This window comes from Cynocephalus volans, chromosome 6 (assembly GCF_027409185.1).
Source record: "Cynocephalus volans isolate mCynVol1 chromosome 6, mCynVol1.pri, whole genome shotgun sequence".
NCBI classification, from domain to species: domain Eukaryota; kingdom Metazoa; phylum Chordata; class Mammalia; order Dermoptera; family Cynocephalidae; genus Cynocephalus; species Cynocephalus volans.
The window spans coordinates 125,496,969-125,522,990 of record NC_084465.1 but is presented as its reverse complement, the minus strand read 5'-3'; the positions used below and the strand labels follow the sequence as shown (position 1 = coordinate 125,522,990).

Genomic DNA, 26,022 nt, shown 5'->3' with positions numbered 1-26,022 from the left:
TTCTCTCTCTCCCTCTCTCTCTTTCTTTTTCTTTCTTTCTTTCTTTTTTTTGGTGACTGGCCAGTGTAGGAATTGAACCCTAGACATTGGTGTTCCCAGCACCTTGGTGTTCCAGCAATCATGTTCAATTGAGCTAACTGGCCAGCCCTAGTTTTCTTTTCATAAAATTATAATCTTTTTGTATTTGTGAGAATCACATCCAGGAGTTTTAGCTTCATCGGGATTATCCAAATCAGTTCAATTGTTTACCTGAACTTGAAATGTTTATAGAAACCTCTATCCATTTTCCCAGATCTGCAGGATAATCTTTCCCCCTCTCCCCCACTAAAAACATTTGTGAGAGTTTAGTGGTAAGTTTTATCTGCTTCATTCTTTTTCCCGAAAGGAATTTTGTTGGGCTGGGCTGTGAGAACCAAATGACCTGTCAGTTGCCCAGTGGTTCCTGTAGCCCTCAGCATACCCTGAATAGTTATTTTTCAGAGAGAGGAAAGGGACTATGGATGCCTGGACATGGGACTTTATATCTTCTTGGTAGCCAGGGCAGAAGAATCAATAAGAAAAGAAGAACGAGAGAAAGAAGGTCTCTCCCAGAAAATAATGGGTCAGGCCAAGACTTTGTGTTTTGTTTCCTTCTGTTGCTTGTTAACGATGTTTTTCTGGAGGGAAAACTAATACCTGAGTTCTGAGTTTCGCAATTTTTCTTTACTCCCCACCTCACTAAAGACTTCATTCTTAGGAGACTGATCGCTTTGTCCTTTTTTGGAAATGCAGTGTCTACCTTTTGGATGGATTTCTGAAGACAAAAGGAAAACACTAAAGTTCCCTCTTTTTTTTTTTCTTTGTGTCTGTTTGGTCTATGAATTTGATTTTTCTGAATACTCCCTGTAGTAAAATGGCAGGATGTTTCTGACTGGCATCAAAAACAAACCAAACTCTTAAATACGAAGTAAGTCATCAGTAAAATATTTGTTTGTGAGTTTGATTTCTACTGTAGTCCAGTATATTCCTCCATATGTTTTCTAATTAGCATAAGGATTGCAATTTTGGATACACAATTAATGTAAACTTATTCATACATGTAGGAAGGGCCCAGAAAGTTTAAGACTGTAAGTGGTGTAAAGATTGTTTCCTTTACTTTGTAGATACTGTATGGAGTTGAACATATTTCCCACAGATGCCAGTGGCTACTTGCCTCAGGACGAAACAGGCGACGATAGATAAGCTTCAGAAGGTTGGTTTGCAGTGCACATAGGGCTGACCCATCAACTGTCAGTTGTCAGACATTTCCTCCCTACTGTCTCTCATTAAAGCATTTCACTCATCAAGCGAGGTCATCTAAAAATGTTTGGATAGCATTAACCCCAACCTCCCTCTCTGAAAAATACTGCTGAGTCACAGTGAACCAAGCACTTCGATGGCACATTAGAACTGCTAAAAACACAGCCTAACTAGCTGTACTTAATCTGACCTGCACTGGTTCTTTGTTTTGGTACCCGCTGGTTGGAAAGGGCTTGTAAAATTGGACTACTAGTTTTTAAATTATTCTATTTTTTAAGGCTCTTCAGTGTTTCTGAGGTTTTTTAATGCAAACATCAAGAAGCAAATGTACAAATAACAAACACCCCTTTTCAGAAACTGTTGTGTACTTGACAACCTTCCCGCATCTTCAGCAGCAGGCTTTTCCTGCCGTAGTGCAGTAGTTTTGGGGTGAAAGGAGGTGGAACTGAATGTACAGAAATGACAAGAGGGTTGTTTGAAGTGTAGGGGAGGAAAAAAGTCTTTTTCCTTCTACCCATCTTGAATTCATTTGCTGGGAACCTGTAAAACAGACAAAAGGCAGATTATCCAGAGAAAAACCGAAGTTTATGAACATGTGCTTTGTGCGTACGTGACAGAGCCCTGGGAGATGAGCAGCTCAAGGGCTGGTTGGGATTTGGGGTCTTAATACCCAATTTAGTAGGCGAGAGGGTGGGAGCAAAGGCAGTTAAGGAAAAGCAAAGGACTTTTTGGAAGGTAAGGGTAAGGGCCCTTAAGAGAACAGATGGGAGTTAGGATAGTCTGGTGACAGTATCTCTTTGGGTGTGGTGGTGACTTCTCTCTCAGGAGAGAAGATTTGAGTTGCTCCCAGGGAGGGAGGGTACTTGTGGCATGGCAATTAAGTTCTTTTGAGTTCTTTTGCGAGGCTCTGCTTTTAGGCAGATGTCAGTTTTCAGGAACTCTAATGTCCTCAGCTCAAAATAATTGTTATGACTAAGTTGCATATTTTGGGGTGGCAAGTCCTGATCCCCTTCAGAGAAAAACATGTGTTGGTGCGGAGCCAGCCCAGTCACCACATGTGTCCACCTAGCAGGTGGTCAGCTCCTTCCTCAAGGTCAGATGGGGACTGTTCCTGGTGTTGTGGATCTTTGGATGTGAGTTTAGATAAAACATAAAACCACTAAGAGAGGGTGCTATGAACGTCTCCCCAAAGATATTTCTCCTCTACTCCACCCCTCGTTAAAGCACTCACTCTCACCAAGTGTGATCATCTGAAAATATTTCAACAGCATTAACTCCAGCCCCCCTCTCTGACTCACGGTGAGCCAAGCACTTTGATGGCATGTTAGAACTGTTAGAAACACAGCCTGGCTTGCTGTACTTGCTCTGAGTTGTACAAGTTTTCTGTTTTGGAGCCAGCTGGTTGGAAAGGGGCTCATGAAAAGGACTATTGCTTTTAAAATTATTCTACTTCTTGAAGCTCTCATCCAGTTCTTCTGGGGCTGGTTTCTGGCTTCCCACGAGGCAGGGAGTGGGGCCACTGGCTGAGGATCTCATGGTACACTGATGTTTTTGAGGCTTATCATATATGTGCATTTGGCATGGAAACCAGAAAAGGAAAAGAAAACTAATAAATGACAGTCTTGGAAGTAGCAAACATTACCTTGGAAATGGCCTGAGAGAAAAGTACATGCACTGCCTGCAGGTTGATACTAACCAAGGGACACACTCACCAAACCTCTTGTCTCTCCTTCCTTCCCTCCCACCCCATCTGCACACAGCTGGACACAGGCAGAGATTTAGTGAGGGCTACTGGGTAAGGAGAGCAGATGGAAAACTGTGTGAATATGTGTGTGTGTGTGTGTGTGTATGTGTGTGCACATATGTCAAGAATTGTGTTGAGCAAACTCTTTTCTTGTGCAAATATATTTATTTGTATAATCATTACTTTTATTTATTTATTTTTTAACTATATGACTTCTAAGAGTCTACAGTTAAATGTGTATTGTGATCCTTTAAAGAGATATTTAGGGCTGGCCAGTTAGCTCAGTTGGTTAGAGCATGGTGTTTTAACACCAAGGTCAAGGGTTCAGAGCCCCATACTGGCCAGACACACACACACACACACACACACACACACACACACACACACACACACACACACACACACACACACACACACACACACACACACACACGTTTCCCCAAGCCCCAAAACAAACAAAGCAAGGGTTCAGAGCCCCATACTGGCCAGACACACACACACACACACACACACACACACACACACACACACACACACACACACACACACACACACACACACACACACACACACGTTTCCCCAAGCCCCAAAACAAACAAAGCTTTTGTTTACTCAAGGGAAGGGATTTCTCTCAGCTTAACTTTTTAACCACCTAACAAAAGCGACCCAACTGAGTATAACTCTGTTTCTAATCTTGGCTCTGCTTGGTTCCAGGTGCTAATTCAAAGCGAGGCACCTCCCTTTTTCCATCTCCCCTAAGGCTTTGTATACCGCTCACTGCTCAACTGCCTGGCCTCTCTGGGCATTAGCACTGATGTCCTTAGCGTCCACCCCTTCTACCGTTCAGGCATTCATCAGGAGCTTTCTCCCAGTGGGGAAGAAGAAAGAGTTTGTGCTCCTGGTTGCTTGCTTCTTTCGTCCATTTTTTCTTCCAACATCCCCAAGTGGCAAGAGAGAAGCAGATGCTATGTAGGCATCCACCCCCACACACATTGCATGATTTCTTTCTCACTTAAAAGGCGCATTGTACCTTAAGGAAAAAAAAGCCTTCATTTTATCAGTTTTCAGGATGTGTCTGGCGTAAGCGGAGGGAGTTTCTCTGTTGGGGTGAGTCCTCTGCTCCTTGGCCACCATGTCTCCATGGTGTCAAGGACAGGTTTGAGAGCTCTCTGCCTCTTCCTGGGTGGCCCCTGCCCTCACGCCCCGCTTCAGTGCTCACGACCTCAGCACCTCCTTCTGCTAGGATGCCCTTGAGTGATGTCATTATGCTCTTTACCCCTGTTTATTTCAGTCAACAGAAGAGCCCGGACTCCCAGCTCATTCCAATCCCACAAACCCTCAGTCCCCGAGTACAGCCACTTTTCTGACTGTTTCTCGCTCTACCCTTAATTCTGAACCCTTCTGAGATCCCCTCTGGAACTTGTGGCTCATGATCATGAAATTTCAAATCCCCCCCTTTTTTTATGCATGCTCCATAGTTTTATTTTCTTTTAGTCATATTTGTATTAACTATGAATGAGATTCAGTATACCTGAGGAGAGCATATCACATTGGTTTAGCTTAGTTCACTCTTTTGGAAAAGAAACCTAGAACATATTGAATGACAGTACCACCAAGAGTGCAAGAATGGGAAAGAGGTGGTTCCCCCACAAAAATCCCCAGTGCAGTTAAGAAAAATTAGAGAAAAATGATGCTTGATAGTTAAAAACATCAAATGTTTATTATTCTTGTTTTTTTAGTGTAGATCACTAGGCACTAAACAAAACACTTTAGTGTATTCCTACCTTTTAAGAGCTGAGTCTAGAAACATCTTTTTTCTGTGGTGCTCCTGGAAAGAAAATTTTTGTATTATTTTGAAAGAGAAGGAAAACAGTGCTGTCCTATACATAGCTTATTTCTTTTTCTTTTCAAAGGTCTTTAAAATAGTTAATACATTAATCTCACCAATACTCTGAGAAAGAAGAAAGTATTATTATCCTTATTTTTCAAATGAGAAGAGCAAGAGAGAAAGAGATTAAGTAATATGCCAAATGCTAAAGGAGCAACGTCAGGCAGGTCCAGGTTAGAATTTGTGAATTTGAGCAATCGCCCTGCAGCACTTTCCCACAGTAAGAGGAAGGGGTGAAAGCTGAGGCTGAGGAGAAAGGAGAACTGCAAATTATAGAGCTCTTTTGTGCAATTTTCAGCTTGTCATCAAAATTCTGATTTTGTTCCTTGAATGCAGTGGCAGTAGCCATGACAAAAATTGTCCCTGCCAAATACACATCAGAATTGAACCCTTCTGAGATCCCCTCTGGAACTTGTGGTTCATGATCACCAAATTTCAAATCCTTAATTTCTGTTAACATTCCCAGCGTCCCCCACCCCCCTTTTCCTAATCCAAGCTTCCAGTTTGCATTGAGGATCCTGTTTTCCCAGCAGCGCTCCTAGGAGAAGGTGCAGGTCCTCTACCAGCCCACGCTCTTGCTGGGGAGCATGGAGGTGGGGCAAGTGTCCTCTCATCTCCTCACTGTCTCCTGCAGCCAATCTTTCTCCTTTTTGCATGAAAACACCCACCTTCCAAACGGCCTCTCCTGTCGCAGTCACCTGTCATCCAGCCCATGATCACTTGCTCTCATCCCTGGAAGTTTTTTTTTTTTTTTATTCTTATTAAAGGGAATGTACCTTTAGAGATTTTAACACCCACTTCTGGCACATTTTGCAGAACTACTTCTTTCGTTATTCCTGGTATTTTGAATATCATCATAGATATTGCATCTAATGCTCTGGCCCTTTGTTTTCTTCCCCCCCAACCCCTGTTTAAAGAAAGGTTTTATTACTGCAATTAGATACCCCGATGTATAACACAAACAATCCCCCTGCACAGAAAATTATTCAAGTGGTAATACTGAGAAACAGTGAACATATACAGAAGGATACAAAAGCAGACATTTAGATAACTAGAAACTTTCTAAGTTAAGAAAAATTTCTATTTTGAAGGGCCTTTTAGAAACTACACCACACATGCCAGTGTAAATTTGGTTTTTATTAACAATCAACTTTCTATAAACATTGCATCTAAATGTGCATCAATCAGCTGCATGACTTGATCAATTACTTCTAAAACAAAGATAAATGGTTTTATTTCCCTATGCTTCAGTCTTTCCTTGGGCTAGAGATGGAAGCTACATATTTCAAACCAGATTCAAAAGGGGAAGTATTTCAAATGTGTACTCTCATCCAGCCACATCCACAGCATTGTGGATCTTGAGCCTACTGCCTGGCATGTCCCGACCCTGCAGCCCTGCAGCCCAGACTGCTGCATTGCCCAAGGCCTGCATGCCGAACTTTCATTTCCTTGACCTTTTCTGTTATAGCGTAAATTCTTTCCATCTTACAAGATACTCTCCAGCTTCTGCCACATTTTTCTATACCTTCCCAGTTAAATTGCATGAAAGATTTCTCTAGATTTATTGCCTCTAATTCCCATGGTCTATTGAACTTACTCCATTGGGGTTTTTAGCCTCATTGCTCCACTAAAAATGTTCTCATTCGGGCCACCACTGACTTCCATATTCCGAAATTTAATAGTTAATTCTCAGTGGATGTACTTCATATTCCGGCAGCATCTGTCCTCGCTGATGCTTTGTCCTCCTAAATCAACTTCTTCACTTGCCTTCTGTGACATCCCCGTGTCTTAGTCTTCCTCCTCCTTCTCTGTCTCTTCTTTACTGCCCTCTCATTTTCCTCCCTTCTAACTGTTGGAGCATTCCACGACCTAGTCCTCATTCTCTTTTCCTTCTCTAGGGAGTGAGACTCCCCTGATGATCTTAGACATTCTCATGGACCTAAATACCATCACTAGGCTGTAAACTTTCTCAGTAACTTCAGTTCAGTCATATCCCCCGAAATCCAGACTGGAACTCAACATCTCCACTTGAGGGTCTAGTGGTTGTCTCAAGCTCAATATGCCCCAGACAAAGCTCCTCTAATCTCCCTGCAATCCTGCTCCACCTTAAATTTTCCCAATCTCAATAAAACATCAACTCCATTTCTCAGTTGTAAAGACCAAACTTTGAGGGTTCATCTTCCAGATGTGTCCAGAACCCGACCACTTCTCATCATCTGCTCCACAGCCATCCTGGTCCAAGTCATCCCATCTCCTGCCTTGATGATTAAAATGGCTTCCTAACTAGTTTGCCTCCTTCTGTCCTTGCCAGCTTACAGTCTATCCTCTGCCCAGCAGCTCCACCTCCTCTGTGTCTCCCCATCCGGCCCAGAGTAGAAGCCAAAATCCTTGCAGTAGCTTAAAGGGCTCAACACGAGCTGGCCCTCCACTGCTTTCTGACCTCTCTTCCCAATCCTGCTGTTCCTGGAGCACATGCTTGTGACATTCTGCTGCAGGGATTTTGTCCTGAGGATCCCTTTGCCTGAAACCCTCTTCTCCCATGTATCGTCAAGGCTTGTTTCCTCCCTTCCTTCAGGTCTTTTCTCAAATATTTCTTTCTCAATGAGAATTTCCTGATTATGCTATTTATAATTTCTTTTGTCCGTCTACTGCTTTCACACTTTTCCATGCTTTTTATCCCCGTTCACATAACTTTTAATTGTATGCCATGATCTTCACTCTATGTATTTATTAGTTTATTGTGTGCACCTTCTATTGGAAAGTAAGCTTCATAAGTGTAGAGACTTTTGTCTGTTTGATTATAGTGTCTACAACACTGTTTTGCACATTAGATAGCTGCTCGATAAATATTGACTGTTGAATGACATCCAATTTCACATAATTTTGAACATTCCACTCAGTTTTTCTAAAACCCTCAGGGTGGGCTAGCGGCCATCCACCACAACTTCTAGGATTATATGTGTACTTCTGTCTATTTAGGTATTATGTGGTGTTATAATTCCCATTTATCCTGTCTCCCCTGGTATTAGCTTCAAGCTGCTAAGTTTGCAGTAATTTTCTGTGCAGCATGCAGAGCCTGGCTAGTTCCTCTGCTCAGATTCTCAATGGGCTGCAATGAAGGCATCAGCCAAAGGTGGGTCTCTTAATTTATTTTTTAACTCCCACTTATGAGTGAGGACAGGTGGTATTTCTCTTTCTGTACCTGGCTTATTTCACTTAACATAATTTTCTCCAAGCTCATCCATGTTGCTGAGAATGGCAGAATTTCATTCTTTTTTCTGGCAGAGTATTATTCCATTGTGTATATATACCACATTTTCCTTATCCAGTTGTCAATCAGTGGATCAATGGACATTTATGTTGGTTCCATGTCTTGGCTATTGTAAACAGAGCTGCGATGAGCATGGGAGTGCAGGTATCCTTTCAACACTATGATTTGCATTCCATTAGTTATATGCCCAGTAGTGGGATTGCTGGATTGTGTGGAAGTTCTATCTGTAGTTGTTTGAGAAACCTCTATGCTGTTGAGAGAAAGGAAGAACAGTCACAATAATGCACTGAACTTTCAGAAGGAGAGAACAGAACTGTGGTTGCTAAAGGAAGGAAAGGGGGAGGGGAGGGTAGTTAATGAGAAATTGGTTAATGGACATGAGGAATGATTATGTTCTGCAATGAAGAATACGCTAATTATCCTGATTAGATCATCACACATTGTACATAAATGCTGATCATCAACTCTGCATCCCACAAATATGTATAATCGATTATATTTCAATAAAAAAATATTTATGTAAGATAAGAGAAAAAAACCCTAAATACAAAGGTGGGTCTGCTCTGAAGGCTCACGTGGGGAATGATCTGCTTCCAAGTTCATTTGGGAACTGGCAGAATTGAGCTCCTTGTGAGCCATCTGAATGAAGGCCTTGGTTTCTACCTGGCTGGATACCAGAGGCCATGCTTAGTTCTTTTCCATGTGGGCCTCTCCAACGTGCTTCTCATTTTATCAAAGTTTGCAAGCAGGGAAGATGATACAGAGAGTTTGCTAACAGGGTCACGGTGTTGTATTAACTCATGATGGAAATTGTATTTCTTTACCTTACGATATCCCACTTTTTAGAATGAAGTCACAGGTGCCACCCACACTCAAAGACAGGGTATCACGCAAGGGAATGAATCCCAGGAGGCAGGGACCATTGGGGACCATCTTGCCATCTGCCCTCCCATCTCACTGGTCGCCTTTCAGATACTTTAGAAAATACAAGAGGTGCCAGGAAGCCAGGGATATGTATCTTTCCAACTATGGAGAGAAGACGGATTCTGAAAACTATATGCTGTAAGGCATGATATCAACCCTGGAAATGTTAGGGGATAATGATTAATGCAAGTTGTATGAGACTTTTTAAAAGAGAAGCTGGGGGAGCTTGAGGGCCTGGCTTAGCTTCACTGAGGATGAAACTGGCCCATTCTTTTTCATGACAAAGTTCCCACTGCTGAATCAGGAAGGTAAGGGAGAAATAGCATCTCCCACTTCAGCAAAGCATGTAGTGCAAAATACAGGTAAATATTGCAAGGGGCATTAGACAAATTTTTAACTTGTTGAATGATGGGTTAAAGGCTATTAACATCAATGAAGAGAGAATTTTCTGGTGACCTGTCCAAGAACTTAGCTCCATCTCTATTTAGTTCAACAGTTTTTACCAATAAAAATACAAAAGGTATACTCATCAAGTTTACAGCTGACCCAATGCTGGGATAAATACAAATTACATGAAATAATAGAATCAGGCAGAAGTCTGAGCTTGACCAACCAGAGGGATGGGTTGAAAATAATAAGATAAATTACAAGGTTATGTCCCGTGATTGTCTCTAAAATACCAACTGCACAAACACAGGAAGGGGGAAGCTTAGCATAGCAGTAACATTAAACAAAACAACTTACCTAGCAGAAGTTTGTTATTAATTGAGAGTGTAATTTCACTAATGTGGTTCTTTGCACTGCATTAATAGGAGCTATAATAATACAAGGGCAGGTAGGAAAGTGTGGTCACCCTTGTCCAGTGAGGTCGTGGGAGGAATGATACGAAATCTGAGGCTGGAGCAGGTGCATTTTGGATAAGTAGTTCATCAGGGAATGAGGCGGGAGCAGAGCAGGCTATTCCAGAAACAGGCAGTCGCTGAAACAACGGCAGGAATACAGAAACTTATGTGTGATCTAAGGCAAAGTTTTTCTTGCCAAAAAGATTCATGGAAACAAGTCAGAGAGAATCAGAAGGCAGAATGGGGCCTCAGTACAGGGGAAAAAAGATGGTGAAATAAGGGGTGGATGTTCCTAAGGAATTTTGTTGGGACTAGGCGTGAAGCTTTGTTCAAGAAATTCTCAATAAGTTCTTTTGTTGTTGTTGAGATTTATGATGAAATGGAGGGTGAGAAACTTAACTAAGGTCCTCTAGCAGAATTGGTGTTTAGAAATGGCCAGCTTAATGATCATTTTGCATTTCGTAAAGTAGGTCTGGTATAATTACCAAGGACACATTGGCATGGCTAATTTTTAAGAGAGGACTCCATTGTGAACAATGCTGAAGAGAAAATTCAGACTCCTCTAGCATGCGTAGCATTTCTGTTTGTTTTTCCTGTAAGATACGCCTTCAGAGACATGAAAGAATCACAAAACAATGTGGAATCTGGATTGATTCCAGTTTTATTTTGGCAACATTAGCAGCTGTAATCTCAGCCTCGCCTGTCTTATTGTTGGTAGAAATAAAGAAAGCTGGAGCCTTGTCAACTCCAAGAATCAGAGTTAGGAGGAGGGAAAGACAGAGGCAGACTAGCTGAGTGTGGACAAGGATGGATCTGAGCTGCAGTCACTCCGTGAAGCTGAATGATGGGCACTTCATGCCAGTGCTTGGATTTGGCACTTTTGCTTCTGCAGACGTAAGTGGACCGGGGTGGGGGCTGAAGGTCCTGCATAAATAGCCCTTGCAGGGCTGTCGGCTGGCAGGAGCCCTGCACCTGGTAGACCATGTGTTTGGAAGACTCATCTGGGCTTCCAAGTTCACCATCTCTAACTTGCCTGTCTCCAGGTCATGCACATCTCTGCACTAAATGGGATGACAAGCTGTTGACTGTGGGGATTCAGGGGCTGATAATTTTGTGGGTGGATTACCTTTATAGTTGTTATTATTATTGTTACCTTTATATTGAATTAACATATATCAAATTAATTCCTCAATAACTCTTCTAAGTAAGTACTCTTATTGTTATTTCTTACCTTTTTAAAAATCTGGGCTCAGGCTGCTCTTTCTCACTCTGTAAGAGCCTCTCTAATGTTGGTTAGAAACTCTTGAGGGGTAAAGGGCCCAAACTGCAAACGGTGGGAATTGGTGTAGAAGAAAGTTCCACTTCTCTGAGGCTATGACAACTAGATAAAGACGTGAGATGCACAGGTGAACAGGTACACAACAATGCTCAATATCACATCACTACACACCAGGAGAAGTTCAGAAAGGTTCAGAACTGAGAGGTTCAGAAAGAAGGAGGCAGATGTGAGCTGGAATGTCCTGGGAGAGCTTCAAGGAGGAGGTGAGCTGCACTAAGCAAGGCTTGAAGTCAGACACAGGCATTCCCGTGAGCAGTGAGGACGTGGGCTCCACTCAAGCAGAAGGGGCACGCTGAGGACAGAGGATGGAAAATTGCCTGACTGTAGAGGGCGTATGCTTTAGGCGAGGAGTCCTTGTGTTTTTCTGTAGGAAAAGGGGAATTAATTTAAAGCCTTTTTCTAAAAAAAAGTTGAGATGAGATTTAAAAATCATTCATGACATTGCCATTATAATGTATTTATTACCCAGATATTTTCTTGGTGAGACGCTTAAGAACAGGGCAAAGAAATAAAGACAATGCCTTCCTGCTCCTGTTATTTCTCCTGAGCAAGCAGGAGGAACAGCCAGGGTTGTAGGAGGGTTGCTACTAAAATCCAGGAAAATGACAGTCAGGACAGAGAACCAAGGATGACAGTGAAAAGGAAAGGGGACACTGGAGGCATTGTGAAGCATCAGTGACAGGATGTGACTCTCTGCCCTTTAGCTCTCGGCCTGGTGGCACCCTGGCCTTCTCTCGCTTCTTAGAACGTGGTGAGCTCTTTCCCACTCAGGACCCCACAGGAGCTCACGCACACCGTCTGGTCCCAGCACGCCCTCCCTGTGCTCCAGCTGCTGTCCAGCAAGCCTCGGCTGAAACGCCAGCTGTCCCTCTAACGCGTCTCTCCTAGCCTGTTGCCTGAGTTTCCTTCCTTCTGCCAGGTTTGTTAGGTGTGCAGACATGCAGAGTGTCTTCTCAGCCATGATCCATATATGTTTTAAACTTGGAACACGCTGTGGAAATCATGTTTTCAGTTTTAAAGTGAGGCATTTCTGCTGGTTTACGTGTTTAAGACTTTTTTCCTTGTTTACTGACTTTGTCCCCCGCTTCTTCTCATAAGCCCCATGAGCACAGGGAAGATAGACCCTTCATTTATGGCTAAATCCCTAGGGATTAAGAGTCTGGCAGGATGTTAGGCACACAGGAGCCACTCAATACATGCTTTTTACATAAATGTTGAATGAGAGCACTTAGTTAACGACATTGAAAAAGGATCATGATTCCAGTTGTGTGGAAAATGGGAAGGATGGGTGGTATGGACTCATTTCCAATTGTTAGCCAAAAATAAATGCTGTTATGTGTGTGTGTGTGTGTGCGTGTGTGTGTGTGCGCGTGTGTGTGTAGTCATGTATGTGTAATCACCTGTCCTTCCTGCTGGTGCCTTAGATGTTTTCTCCCAGAACACTGGAAGTTTTCCTGTTAGCTATTTCCTGACATTTGATTCTCATTGAATGAGACTTGATTTTCCACGTTCCGTGGTGAAGCCGATTTCTCTAATTCATTTCGGATAGAAGTTGCGTGGAGCTTAGACTATGTCCCCGGACTACACATCTGTTACTGAAACCAGTGCCATCTAGCGGGGGGAGCAGGAGGCGGCAGGAACAGCCGGTGGCAATGCCATCGAGGAAGTAAATAGCTTCCCTCTGAGTTGCTCGGATCACCAACTCTCCTACTCCTGCTGTGCAGATTCCCAAGAGCAAGGCCGGCGAGGCCACCAAAGTGGCTATTGACGCAGGTTTCCGTCACATCGATGCGGCCTACTTCTATGAAAATGAGGAGGAGATCGGGGCAGCCCTCCGAGAGAAGATTGCCGATGGCACTGTGCAGAGAGAGGACATTTTCTACACCAGCAAGGTGAGGGTCCTGTGTGTGGAGTGACCAGAGGCCACTCTCGGTTCAAACATGTAATTCTGAAAAAAATTGTCTGCATTTGAATAATTTATGTATGTCTCAATATTGTGGAGGTTCATTATAGAAACGCAGATGACAGAAAGGCTTGCTTGCTCTGGAACGTGTTAAAGGTGGGACGCAGTTCCTCAAAGTCTCTGAACATCACATTGTTCATATTCAAAATAAGAATAATATTTATCTTTTTAAAGTGTCGTATGGATTAACTAAGCCACTATGGGCCTACTCCAACTCTTCGGTAGATTCTCTTAGGACATATCAAGTGAAGTTGAGATATTATTCAGAAAAGAGAGCCAGACTAGGAAATACTTTTTTTTTTTTTTTTTTTTTAATCAAATCAGCACTGAGCTGACTGAAATTTGTAAAATCCGTAAGATTTTCTTAGGTGGAAAACCTTACTTCCAATGTAAAGAGAGCTGAGGTCTCTACAGAAAAACCCTATGTGTGTTTACATTGATAACAACACTTGTTTTTAGAATGCAGATATCTCAGCAGAATTGTTTTAGGAATTTATTTGACAGGACGGTAGGTCCCATCCCCTGCCTGCCATTTCTCGCCTCCTTTTAGAGGATGACTCTTCTAATCCTTGAAACTTTTAAGTGGTTTTTCCTGCGCCATGAAGTTTTATTCAGTTTTTTTACATGGCAGTCACTGAAATAAAAAGAAAAAAAAGGAAATAGAGAGTAGAACAGTGGTTCCAGAGGCAGAGAAAGGGAGGGGAATCGGGGGTGGGGAGAGGTGAGTAGACTGGTGCAAAGTCACAAAGTTATGGTTAGAAAGGAAGAGTAAGTTCTGGTGTCCTAGGGTGACAATAGCTAACAATATTGTGCTGTGTATTTGAAGATAGCCACAAAAGAGGATCTTGAATGTTTTAACCACAAAGAAATGATGAATATTTAGGAGGCAGATGTGCTAACTGTTCTGATCAGATCATTCTACAATATATGCATGCATTAAATCTGGCATCTCTTCAGGACCTAATTCATACAGAGTGACAGGAACTAGGCCAGCTGCTCTTAGTCTTAGGCCACTATGGTGGTTTGTCACTCATTGCTCAGTCTTTTAAGTGTGATGTATGAAATCTTAAGCCACTTTTTATTTCTTTTGGTCACTGCAGCTTTGGGCTACTTTCCTTCGACCAGAATTGGTTCGACCAGGGCTGGAAAGGTCACTGAAGAAGCTTCAGCTGGGCTACGTGGATCTCTTCCTTATTCATATGCCACTCGCTCTGAAGGTCAGCTTTGGGTCTTCCTTGTTATGCCCAGGACTGTTTCATCACTTTGTTAGCACCTCTGTCACCTCATTCCAGCCAGAATTTCTGGGTTGTTGCTGAGAGAGGTAGGTTTGAGGAGGTGGATAGAATTGCTAAATGATTTGTGACTATCTGGCAGTGGAGTTGCCCCACCATCCTCACCCCTGCCTTCAGAGGGATTAAAGCTCACTCACCCCACGGCCTCTGCCTCAGAGGGTTGACCGTGCTCCTGTCTGCAGGCCCTTAGTGATTAAGGTCCTCAAGAATGTTGAATTACTACAGACTGCAGAGATACATTGAAAACCCAAAACCCTTTGGTGGGAGGGTCTCTCCCAGGTGAACCTTCCAGATAAAGAAGGAGGTACTGGGGTGGTCCATATTGCATGATGGGCTCCTTTGGGCTTTGCTGATCCAATCTCTCATCACAGTGGACATTTGCTGAGCACGTTTGATATCATTTTGACATCAATTATCTTTTGACATCCTTATCTCAGAGCCAGGTTATCAAAAACTGGAGCTAAAATACATGATTAATAGTTATGGCAAGTCCAGTCTTCCAAACCAGCCTGCTCTTGAGAAATGAAGTAAATTCCATCTGTGGAGCACCTCATTCTTCGTGAAGTTCAGGGGTGTGTGAGGGTAGGAGAGTGCAGGTAATTAGGGGGAAAGGTGTTTAGCTGCCATCTCTCAGGTGATTCTGATCTTCTTTTCCACCAATCTTCCCTTACACGCACACATGGACATGCATGCACACTCAGATCAATAACCACAGCCTCCTAAAGGATGTGTGACCAAGCTCCTTAGTCACCAGAAAGGTGATTCTTAAGGAAAATCATCTTCATCCTGTGTTTTCTCCATGTTTCAGCCTGGGGAGGAGCTTCTGCCAAAGGATTCCAATGGGGACATTATTTTAGATACAGTGGACATTCGTGACACGTGGGAGGTATGTACTACTACAGACACCTAAGAGGCACTATGTGGCAAGGTAGGGATCCCAGGATGGGAGCCAGGAGAGATGGGTTTTTGTGTCAGTGGTTGTCTGACGTCGGATATGTGACTGTGACTTCTCTGCACTTCTGTGTTCTCATCTGTCAAGTGAGGGAGTTGAGCGGGACGAGTTCTGAGGTCCATTGTAAATCCCAACTTCTCTGGTTCTGAGTGGGTATTTCTGTGCTCTACAGATGAGATTGAGGTGTGAACCGTATAAAATGTATCAGCAGAGACAAATGCAAAAGGAGTTAGTGCAATATTCCAGGACAGATAAATGCACATTGGAGGGAGGGCAAAGCTGTGGTCTGACTTAGCAGAATGGTGGACTGTAAAGAGAGCAAAGCCTGTCTGTGTAAAGCCCATTCCATATATACTTTTTTCCACTATAGCAACAAACCCTCTATAACAAACAACCTGAGAGTTTCTCTTTGCCTTGACTCTGGTATCATTTGTTGAAGAACTTTTGTATGCCTAATAGCAAGACAGGCACCACTGAAGGGGGAAGGGAGGTAAAGAGGAGTTTAAAAGCTTCTTAATGGCTATTTGTTCTGAGAGTGTGTGTAGTAAAGAGTTTAAAAGCTTCTTAATGGCTATTTGTTCTGAGAGTGTGTGTAGAATCAAGGCAACAATGATGTATGCACAGCTATAAAGTGCATTCGGAGGGCTGGCTGGTTATCTCAGTTGGTGAAAATGTGGTGCTGATAACACCAAGTTCAAGGGTTTGGATTCCAATTATAGCAAGCTGCCAAAAAATAAAAAATAAACAAAAGTGGAAAGAAATAAAGTGCATTAGGAAACAATGTGTTCAAATGATAAAGCTGTTTGATTCCTATGTTAAAACATATTTTCAATTTTTAAAAAGTCTGATGACAAATGAGAAGGTCTAAATGACATTAAAGGTCTACCACATATTTCCTCCCTCCCAGGCCCTGGAGAAGTGTAAAGATGCAGGTTTAACCAAGTCCATCGGGGTGTCTAATTTCAATCATAAACAGCTGGAACTGATCTTGAACAAACCGGGGCTCAAGTACAAACCCACCTGCAACCAGGTAAGCCCTTAGTTTTGGGGGCCTTTTCTTACTTTCTGCTTTTCATACCCTTCTTCTTTAAGTAATATTTCCTAGGTTTCTGTCTTGGTGTAAATTGTGTAGCTGATAGTTCCTTTCACTGCACTAGGGAACACCAGAGTAGAAGCAGGTTGAGTGGAGTGGGAAGAGTTTGATTTCAGGTATTCAGAGGTGGATTTGAGGTTCCTATGAGACAGCCAGGTGGAGATGCTGAGTTGGCAGGTGGCAACATTGGTCTGGAGCTCAGGTGGTGTTCAGGGCTGGAGATGCAGATTTCAGAGTTGTTGCTTTGTAGATGGTAATTAAACTCACAGAACTGGATCAGCTTTCCTAGGGGAAGTTCATGGAACAACAGGAAGAGGGCAGGAAGGTCAACACCTAAGGGTCAGATAAAGAAGCACTGACAAGAATATTGAATAGAAAATGCCAGACTGGTAGAAAGAATGTGAGGAGAGTGTGATGTCAGGAGGCCAGAGAAGGAGGGTTGAGAAGGTTGGAGTCAGAGATGGGGTGGATCCTGCTGAGGAGCCCACCACTCCAGTAGGGATGGGAAAGGTCAGAGGATTTAGTGGTGTGGAGTTTATGGAAAACCAAGCAGGGGAGTTACAAATGAAGAGAGCAAATGCAAGTCTATGCAGAAGAGTGGAAGGTAACCAAATAAATAAATCATAATTAAAACATATTATAAAAAACACCCAATGCTGCCACATATCACACATTATTCATGGCATTTAAAGTTTATATCATTTTGAAAATCATTTTGATAGTTATATAAAAAGCTATTTAAATAATACGCTTTGTCTTTATTTGCTTCTAGGAATCTATTTGTAGAAAATCAAAATATGTAAAAAATTAACCAGATATACATACAAATAAATATTTTAATCACAGTTTTATTTCTAATACCACATAATTAGAAGTTTAAATATCCAACAATAGGGGAATGATTAAATTTATGATGGCTTCATGGTGATCTATGCTGGGACATTATGAAGACTAATGGGAAAAAGGAAAATCTATGTTATAATATTACATAGAAAGCCTGTCACATAATTATATGCTGCTATGTCAGTTCGGGTTCTTTTAGCTGTAAGAAACAGAAAACTAAATCTTGGCTTAAAATTTAGAGAAGTCGATTCATTTACAGAAGGTTATGATTGGTTGCTCTAGAATCTGCAAGATACCATCTTAAAACCAAAATATTTTGTCCGTGCTCTGCTCTTCATCATTGCAGGAAGGTTTTCCACAGGCAATTGGTTATGTCTTCTTGCTCATGTTCAGCAGGGGAAAGGGGGTTTTCTGGGGCTGTTTCTTTTTTTTTTTTTTTTGTCTTTTTTGTGACCGGCACTCAGCCAGTGAGTGCACCGGCCATTCCTATATAGGATCCGAACCCACGCGGGAGCGTCGTTGCGCTCCCAGCGCCGCACTCTCCCGAGTGCGCCACGGGCTCGGCCCTGGGGCTGTTTCTAGTGATGGAGGAATAATTTCCAGAAAAGTTTTTAGCAAGTTTTTTTCTCATGTGTCATTGGCTTGAACAATGAAATCTGCACTTTCCTAAACCAGTCAGTGCAAGGCAAAGGAAGATCATTACACCAAAGAGTGTGTCAGCTCCTTCCAGGACATAGTCAGCTTCTTACTACAGGGAACGTTAATAATAGTCACTATATATGCTATGTTTAAAATTACATAACTCTTAAAAACAGAGGAGGCTAAACTTAAGCATAGCAAAATGATAACAGCTGCTGTATTTTTCTGTTGGGATTCTGGGTGAGTTTGTGGTGTTTTTTCCTATATTTATCATGAAAATATTTATTTTATAAGTTTTAAAACTTTTTACTTTTGTAAAATTTTGAACTATAAAAAGGTACAGAGAATTGTATAATAACCCCTCCACATGCCCCAACACCACATTTAAGCAACAATTATTTTGTATTTAAACTTGTTACATACATACTCCTACCCCTGGATTATTTTGAAGCAGATATTATATAATTTCTATCTGTAATTTTTTAGGCCTGTATCTTTAAAATATACAGACTTTTAAACAAACGTTGCCAGAATACCATTATACACCTAAAATTTTAGCAGTGATTTCTTGATATCATTAAATATCATGAGTGTTAAAATACAATTGTATCATATTTTTATAGTTGATTAATTCAAATTGGGGTAAAAATATGGTCCATACATTGAAATTGAGTGATATGTCTGGTTAATCTCTCATTTAATCTGTAGGTTCTTTCTTCTCCTCCCCCTCCCCCCTGCCACCTTCCCTCACTCTCCCTCCTCCTCTCTCTCCTCCCCTTCCCCCTCCTCGGCTCTTGCTCTCACTCCCCCTTTATCGCCTTTAATTTATTTAGTGAATAAATTAAACCTTTTGTCCTGTAGAGTTTCCCATGCAATAGGTTTTAGTGATTGATCCCTGCAATACAGTTTGACATGATCCTTTTGCACTTTCTGTAAATAGAAGGAAACCTGAAGACTTGATCACGTATGATTAATGTCATGCAAATTTGTGAATTTTAGCAAATAGGCCATTTTTCCATCCCTTGCAGTTACTATTCTTCTCAATGCTAAAATTGCCACATTTTGGCCAGGAGGAGCCTCTTCGAGTGAGCTCTGGGTCCTGTGCTGTGCCACATTCTCTTCTCATCTTCTTTGCTTTCTAGAGTGCAAGCCCTTCTAGGCTAAACTTGGAGCTTTCCCACCCAGAACTGGAATCCAACATTTCTCTAAGGAGTCTTGGTTCCTTTCAGTAGGAAATAGCATTTAGAGACTAGAATTTGGGCATGAGAGATTTTAATTATTTTAGAACACTAATAAAAAAAGAATAAAAAGAAAATTGTTTTATCAGGCTAACAACTGATGGGATTTGAAGGTATTTCAGAAGGTGCATAGGAAAAACGACCAATCTGAAAAATATAGTCCGTATATTAATGTAGTATTAGATATTCCTTTAAAGCACTTTTTAAGTTTTTTAAGTTTGTGGCTGTTGGCTCAAAGGTTCTGATACCATTTGGTTTTGCAAATTGCAGGTGGAATGTCATCCTTACCTCAACCAGAGCAAACTCCTGGAGTTCTGCAAGTCCAAGGACATTGTTCTAGTTGCCTACAGTGCCCTGGCGTCCCACAGAGACCCAAACTGGTAATGAAGATATCAAAAAGTTACCCTATTTCAGAAACTATTTTGGCGATGAGATGCTTTTTACAAAATTAACTTTAAACAGCTCATTATGGAAAAGCTCAAATATAAAAAAATGATTTTAAGGTCAAACTTACATAGGTTGTAATGCATATATCCTAGCTGTACAACTTTGCAAATGGATGTACTACATAACTCACCTCCCTATCATGATACAGAGACTTTTTATCTCCTAAAAACATTCTTTTGTGTTTCTTCTGAGGCAATTCCTCCTCACCTTGAGGCAACTACTTTTTTGATTTTTTTTTTATTACTCTTAGACTAGGTTTGTGTGCTCTAGTACTGCATATAGAAGATATCATGTATATTCTTTTCTGTCTGGCTTCTTTTGCTCAGCATGTATGTGAGATTCATTCATATAGTTGCAAGTGTCTGTATTTCATTCCATTTAATTGTTGAGTAATATTCCATTGACTGGACATATATACACCAAGTTGTTTATCCATATTAGCTTTTCCAGTGAGGTACAGTGTTTATTGGGTCTCTATAAATATTCATATGACACCATATTGTACCTGCTCCTCTCACTTGTCTGGGGAATTTGGGGAAAAGGGCAGCACAGTCTAGATTTTTCCTCTTACACCTTTCATTTCTGCATTTTTTTTTCAGGATAGACCCAAATATCCCACGTCTCCTGGAGGAGCCAATCTTGAATGCCATTGCCAAGAAACACAATCGAACCCCAGGACAAGTTGCTCTGCGCTACCAGCTGCAGCGGGGGGTGGTGGTCCTGGCCAAGAGCTTCAATGAGAAGAGAATCAAAGAGAACTTACAGGTAGAGGTTGGACAGTGTCTCTCCAGACGGAGGCATGTACTGGGGCAGTCCCTCCTGCGTGGGAACACGTGACATGTCTCCTTCATTCCAAAGCATTTCTCACCTATGTCTACAGTGGCCAGGGGGCTGTGAGGGAAGAGAGAGCACTGGACTCAGAGTCCTCAGCTTTATCACCTCGAGGCCTGGCTTTTCCACTTACTAATTCTGTGACAGCAGGCAAATTTCCACTCCATTATCTTCATTAGTTTTAGGAGTCCTTCCGTATGCTATGGAACTTCAAGGACACTGATGCCTCTTCTTCACTTTTTCTACCTGACCATCTCCTATTTGTATTTTAAGATCAAACTCAAGTAGAATGAGCTGCTTTTTTAAGCCATCAGGACACCCCAGCACATTTTTTTGACCACCATCATACTTGGCCTGGCTCTGTTAGTAAGTTTTTTCCTTATTAATTTAAGTTAATTACCTTATGTGTCGGCGAGCTCTCTGGATTGTGAGATCCTGAGTGCAGTGACTCCCTCTGAGTCATCTTTTACCTTTTTCTTTTTTCCTGGCAGAGCTCTTAGAAGGCAGGAAGCTGGATGTAAGTTTATAGACTGACCAAATTAACAAGTCAACGAGTAAAGTTTATTCCCTAAACCCTTCTTCCTATGCACTCTGGTCACTTAGATCAGCCAGTGTCTTCAACTTACATAAGAATTTCCAAAGACTATGTAAGCTCTTTCCCATTTTAAGAGGACAGCTAAAAACTTCATTATGAGTGTAATATTTACAAAAGATGACATGTGGAGCATATTATTATAATGTGTTTCCATCAAAACCTCATAGCTGTAGATTAAATTAATCAATTTGTGGAAAAATCCAATAGGCAAATCTAAATCTCATTGTTAAACCAAGCAGAAAAAAATGTCATTTTATTTTCCAGTTCAATTCAACATTGTTAATACTTGTCCCCATGACAACCATATCACTTCTGGAGTATATTTTTAAGATGAATGACTGATGGGTAAATGGATGGATGGATAGAGAGATGATGGACAGACAGATAAGCTTTATAGATAAATAGAGAAATAAATGAGATGGAAGATAGATAGGTGGGGCTGAGGTTTCCATAAAATTATCTCCTGCATGGAATAATAAATAATATATATATATATACACACACACACATATACATGTGTGTATGTGTGTGTGTGTGTATGTGTGTGTGTGTGTGTGTGTGTGTGTGTGTATATATATTTTTTTTTTACCAAAGATCTCTCTGCTTAGCTATTAAGGGAGTCTCCATCAGGGATATGAATTATCAAATAAAAATAAATCTGGACTTCAGTAAAAGAGATTTATTCTAAAGGGAAAACTCTTGGAATGTATGATCTACAGGTCTTGAAGATCAACCAGAAAGGATCTTTACAAGGAAGAGTAAACACAGCTGGAAATGGGCAGTGATTGGGGGCCTGAGATGAGCACAGGGCACGGTCCAGCAGTTGATCAGGGAATGCTTTTTCCTGCTGCCAGCAGGTCCTTGGAGAGGGTTGTTCTGTAGGTCAAGGTGGGTCAAGTCCCAGGGGTGCTGAGGAAGGAGAAGGTTCCCTAGGTCTGGTTGAGTCCGGGCAGCAGGTATTCTGTCCAGACCGTCCAACTGTTCTTTTGTTTGGAAATGAAGGATTTGCTTTTCCTGCGTGAAGCGATTCTCTTAGAAGGGGTGGGATTCGGGAGCTGTAAGTCTTTCCTTTGTGAAGTGGAGCAGAGTAGCTGGGGGTCAGAAAGGAGAGGAGGCAGAGCTCAGCACCCAAAGCGGACAATGACACAAATGCTGTCCCTGGAAGTCCTGGCACTCCCAGGGAGGACCAGCCGCCCTGGGGAGAAGTTCAGTGGGACTCTTTCCTTCCTCTCAGGTTTTTGACTTTGAATTGACTCCAGAGGACATGAAAGCGATCAACGGCCTCGACAGAAATTTCCGATACTCTCGATTGCTGTTGTAAGTGACCCTCACAGATTGTTTCACGGGTTGTTTTCCACAGCAAGTAGGTTCACAGAGGAGCAAAGCTTCCTACATCAGAAAGACAAACCTGATTTGGGGAGTAAGAAAGAGGATCTTCCCATAACCCTCAGACCAGAGGTTTACTCCTGGCTCAGGCTCGGACGCAGCAGGAATGTGAGTGGCCCGGGTCACAGTCTAAGTAAAACCGCCCAAGTTTCCATCACCGTGAAGCTGCTTCTTTCATACCCTTGTCCTGTGCCTGGGGAACTTGCACCCAGGGCTCATTTACCTAGAGACACAGAAGGCACGGAGCCTATGACCCACGATACTTTCAGTGGCCCATAAAATGGTTTTATCATTAATTAATGTTAAAAACAGAAAAAAAAAAACACAATAATAATGACCAGGTAGTAATGAATCCAGCTAGGTCCATCTTCATCTTAGCACCACGGTGATGTAAAATGCAATTTTAGTATTTTTGTGGAGGATGGGCCCCGAAGGCAGGTGTGCAGAGGTCCCAGGGAAGTCACAGTGGGCCCTGCTGCCACCTGCTCCCCCAGAGGTCCAGGGTCATCTCCGCTCTGTGCGGCGTCCCCTTCCCAGAACAGCACCCATTTCTCCTTATTGCGTCTCTTCCTTGGCCTTCTTTCCCACCACAACTCCCACTTCCTCACTTTGCAATCTCACCAAGCTGAATTGTAAATGGATCATGACATTACCTGACCCTCACATGTTAGTGACTGACGTGTCCCGAGCAGCATGTACCACGGTAAGATCCTCTGGAATTTGTTTGGTTCCCCAAGTCAAGACTATTCTCAAGTGTCAGTTTTGCTCATTAAAACGCTTCCTGTGAGGAGCCTCTAAGTCTGCTGTCCTGGATTGTTCATAGACAAGAAGTTCCATGTGTTTAACTCGGGCAGGATGTCGGGTTAAGAGGAAGAGGAGCAATCAGCTGCGACAAGTTCAGAAGGAAGTTTAGACAGGAGGAGAAATAAAATTTTAGTGATAAGAATAAAAATTCAGTCTGCAAAGAAAGATCTCAAAGAACCCCTTCCTGTCTGTAAAACTCTGCCAGGATTCTAAAGAAAGACATTTTGAGTGAGAAAAAGGTGGGAAGTCACTTTTCTCTACCCAGAGGCTTTTTAGTAGAAGTCTATGATCTGCATCATCAGACTGAATCCCTCAACTACTCATCTTTGTGGACCTGTGCCTATAACACAGCTCCTGGCACAAAGAACTGCTCAAAGTATACTCTAATGACATTCAGTTGAAAAGGGCAAATTATTTTTTAAAAAGAAAAGAAAATACAGTGGGGAAAAGGAAAAACAAACAGTAATACTCATTACTGAATAACAAGTATCTTGTAAGTTACAATGAAGGAAGCAGTAATCACATCTTGTGGTGCTGGTTATTAGAGATGCGTCTTTTCTCCTCAGTGGGTTAGACGTTCCTTCTTGGAGGGAGCCTGGATCACGGATGAGGCTCAGTGTATGTGTGAGTGAGCGAGTGAAAAAGAGCGACTGGGCCCTCACTGCCAGCATTGGTATGCCCTGAGGACACAATCTGCACCCGGATCTGAGCTTACCACATGCTTTTATTTAAAATTTTTTAAAAAATTAAGACATAGTTGATTGTACATATCTGTGGGGTACAGAGTTGAATATCAATAGCTGTGTGCACTATGTGATGCTCAAATCACGATAATTAGTATATTCAACATTACACGATGTAATCATTTTTTGTGTCCCTTTACCAATTATTCTCTTAGAATTTGTAATAGAAATCAAACTATGTGTCAGTTTGGTGTTTACATACATGTGAATGTGGGAATTGGGCATGAATGTGGGGTTTGCACATGAGCAGGGAGCTTAGCTTGCGTGTATGTGTGCCAGCAAATAATAGTATATGTTTGTAAATTCAGAGTTTTTAGCCCATTCTCATTGAATCTTAGGAGAAATCCTTTCCTTGGCAGTGTGGAGAAAGAGTTAATAAATTAATATGCTTTCTTTTCTTTCAGTGCTGTTCACCACCCTTATTATCCATTTTCTGAAGAGTATTGACCATGAGCTCCAGAACATTCCTTCTAGAATTCCTTTTCTCTAGGCTGTGAGGAGAGGATTTCCGTGTTTGGTGGAGGAGACAGGAAGCAGGGTCTGTAGTATCAGGTTCTTTAGTGTCATTTTCTCATTTATTGAAATAATAAAGACTTCAAATGAGAGTGGTTGTTTTTTCTGATTATTAAAATAGTACATACAAATTATAGAAAATTTAGAAAATAGAAGGGAAGGATACAGAACAAAAATAACCTGTAATTCTCCCACTCAAAAATACTTAACATTTGATGCTTTATTCCTTCATGATTTTCCTACACAAATATGTGTGTTTCTGTGTGTGTGTGTGTGTGTGTGTGTGTGTGTGTGTGTGTGTGTGTTTATTTATGGACTTGATATATTCTTCAACATATGGATTGTACACTTCTTCCACTTAACATATTTTCCCAATCTATCAAATACTATTTATAAATTCCAGTATTATATTTTGCATGTTGTAAAGCAGTGCATCTTATTAGTTTATTTAGTTTCTTAATCATGTACCCATATTTTGGCTTTTTGATTAGTTCTTGTATATTGTGCCATCATTCTTTGATTCATCCACCAAAACTTTATTGAATATTCTTTGCATGCCTGTTATTGTTTTATCAAGAAATAAAATAGGCAAAAATTAAATGAGATTAAAATTAAAAGTGTCTTGATTTTACTAGAAACAGTCTAGTGGGAAGTAGACTATGAAGAAAATAATTAAGAAGTGTTCAGTTGTTTGAAATTGTCAAGTGGCTGTTGTGAGATCAATCTGCATGGTCTCTCACCTTCCTGCACATTTGATAAACAGGGGTACTGAGTGCGCTTCACTCCACATATTTTTCTGAGAAGTTTCTACATCAAACAGCCTAGGTATATGGAGATAGTAGCTCCCTCCAAAGAAATGGAAGGAATGTCTACCATCCAGTAATAGAAAGAAAATATCTTCATCTAGTCCAATGGCAGCCATCCATACTGACTGTTATACATGATTTGGATTCCCTAAACTCATGGTTTTTCTACAGGAACTCAACCCACTGCATGTGCAAGTACCTCTGGGGCCCTTCTCTTCACCCTCTGGTTATTTAAGCTGAAGGAACCATCACAAGAATGCTGTTACTTTGGCTACACGTATTGTTAAGAGTATAAACTGTCCTTCTATCCTGACCCAGAAGTTTCATGACTTCTACCAGCATTCATGAAACAAATTAATATATTAGCTTGCATGTCAGGTTAAAATCTTAGATCTTTCTTTCATGATTCTTGACAGTGATTTAAACAATAAAGTAGGAAGGGAGAACATGTAGTGGTTGGTGGAATGGGAGTGTTGGGTGCTATTTTAAGTTTTGTGGTCAGAATAGATTTCACTGAGAAGCTGGCTCTTGAGCAAAAGTGTGAGCGAGCCATGTGGATATGGGATGGGGGAAGAGTATTCTTAGCATACA

The 26,022-nt window shown here is 41.6% G+C and overlaps 1 protein-coding gene across 1 annotated transcript; it reads left to right on the top strand.

Moving 5' to 3' along the window:
• The first annotated feature begins 10,754 nt into the window (after positions 1-10,754).
• LOC134379698 (aldo-keto reductase family 1 member C15-like) lies at positions 10,755-24,559 on the top strand. Its single transcript, XM_063098756.1, has 9 exons — positions 10,755-10,841; positions 13,011-13,178; positions 14,350-14,466; positions 15,350-15,427; positions 16,401-16,523; positions 19,577-19,686; positions 20,353-20,518; positions 22,414-22,496; positions 24,517-24,559. Exons 1-9 carry the CDS (start codon positions 10,755-10,757, stop codon positions 24,557-24,559), a joined length of 975 nt encoding a protein of 324 aa, XP_062954826.1.
• Positions 24,560-26,022: the final 1,463 nt, after the last annotated feature.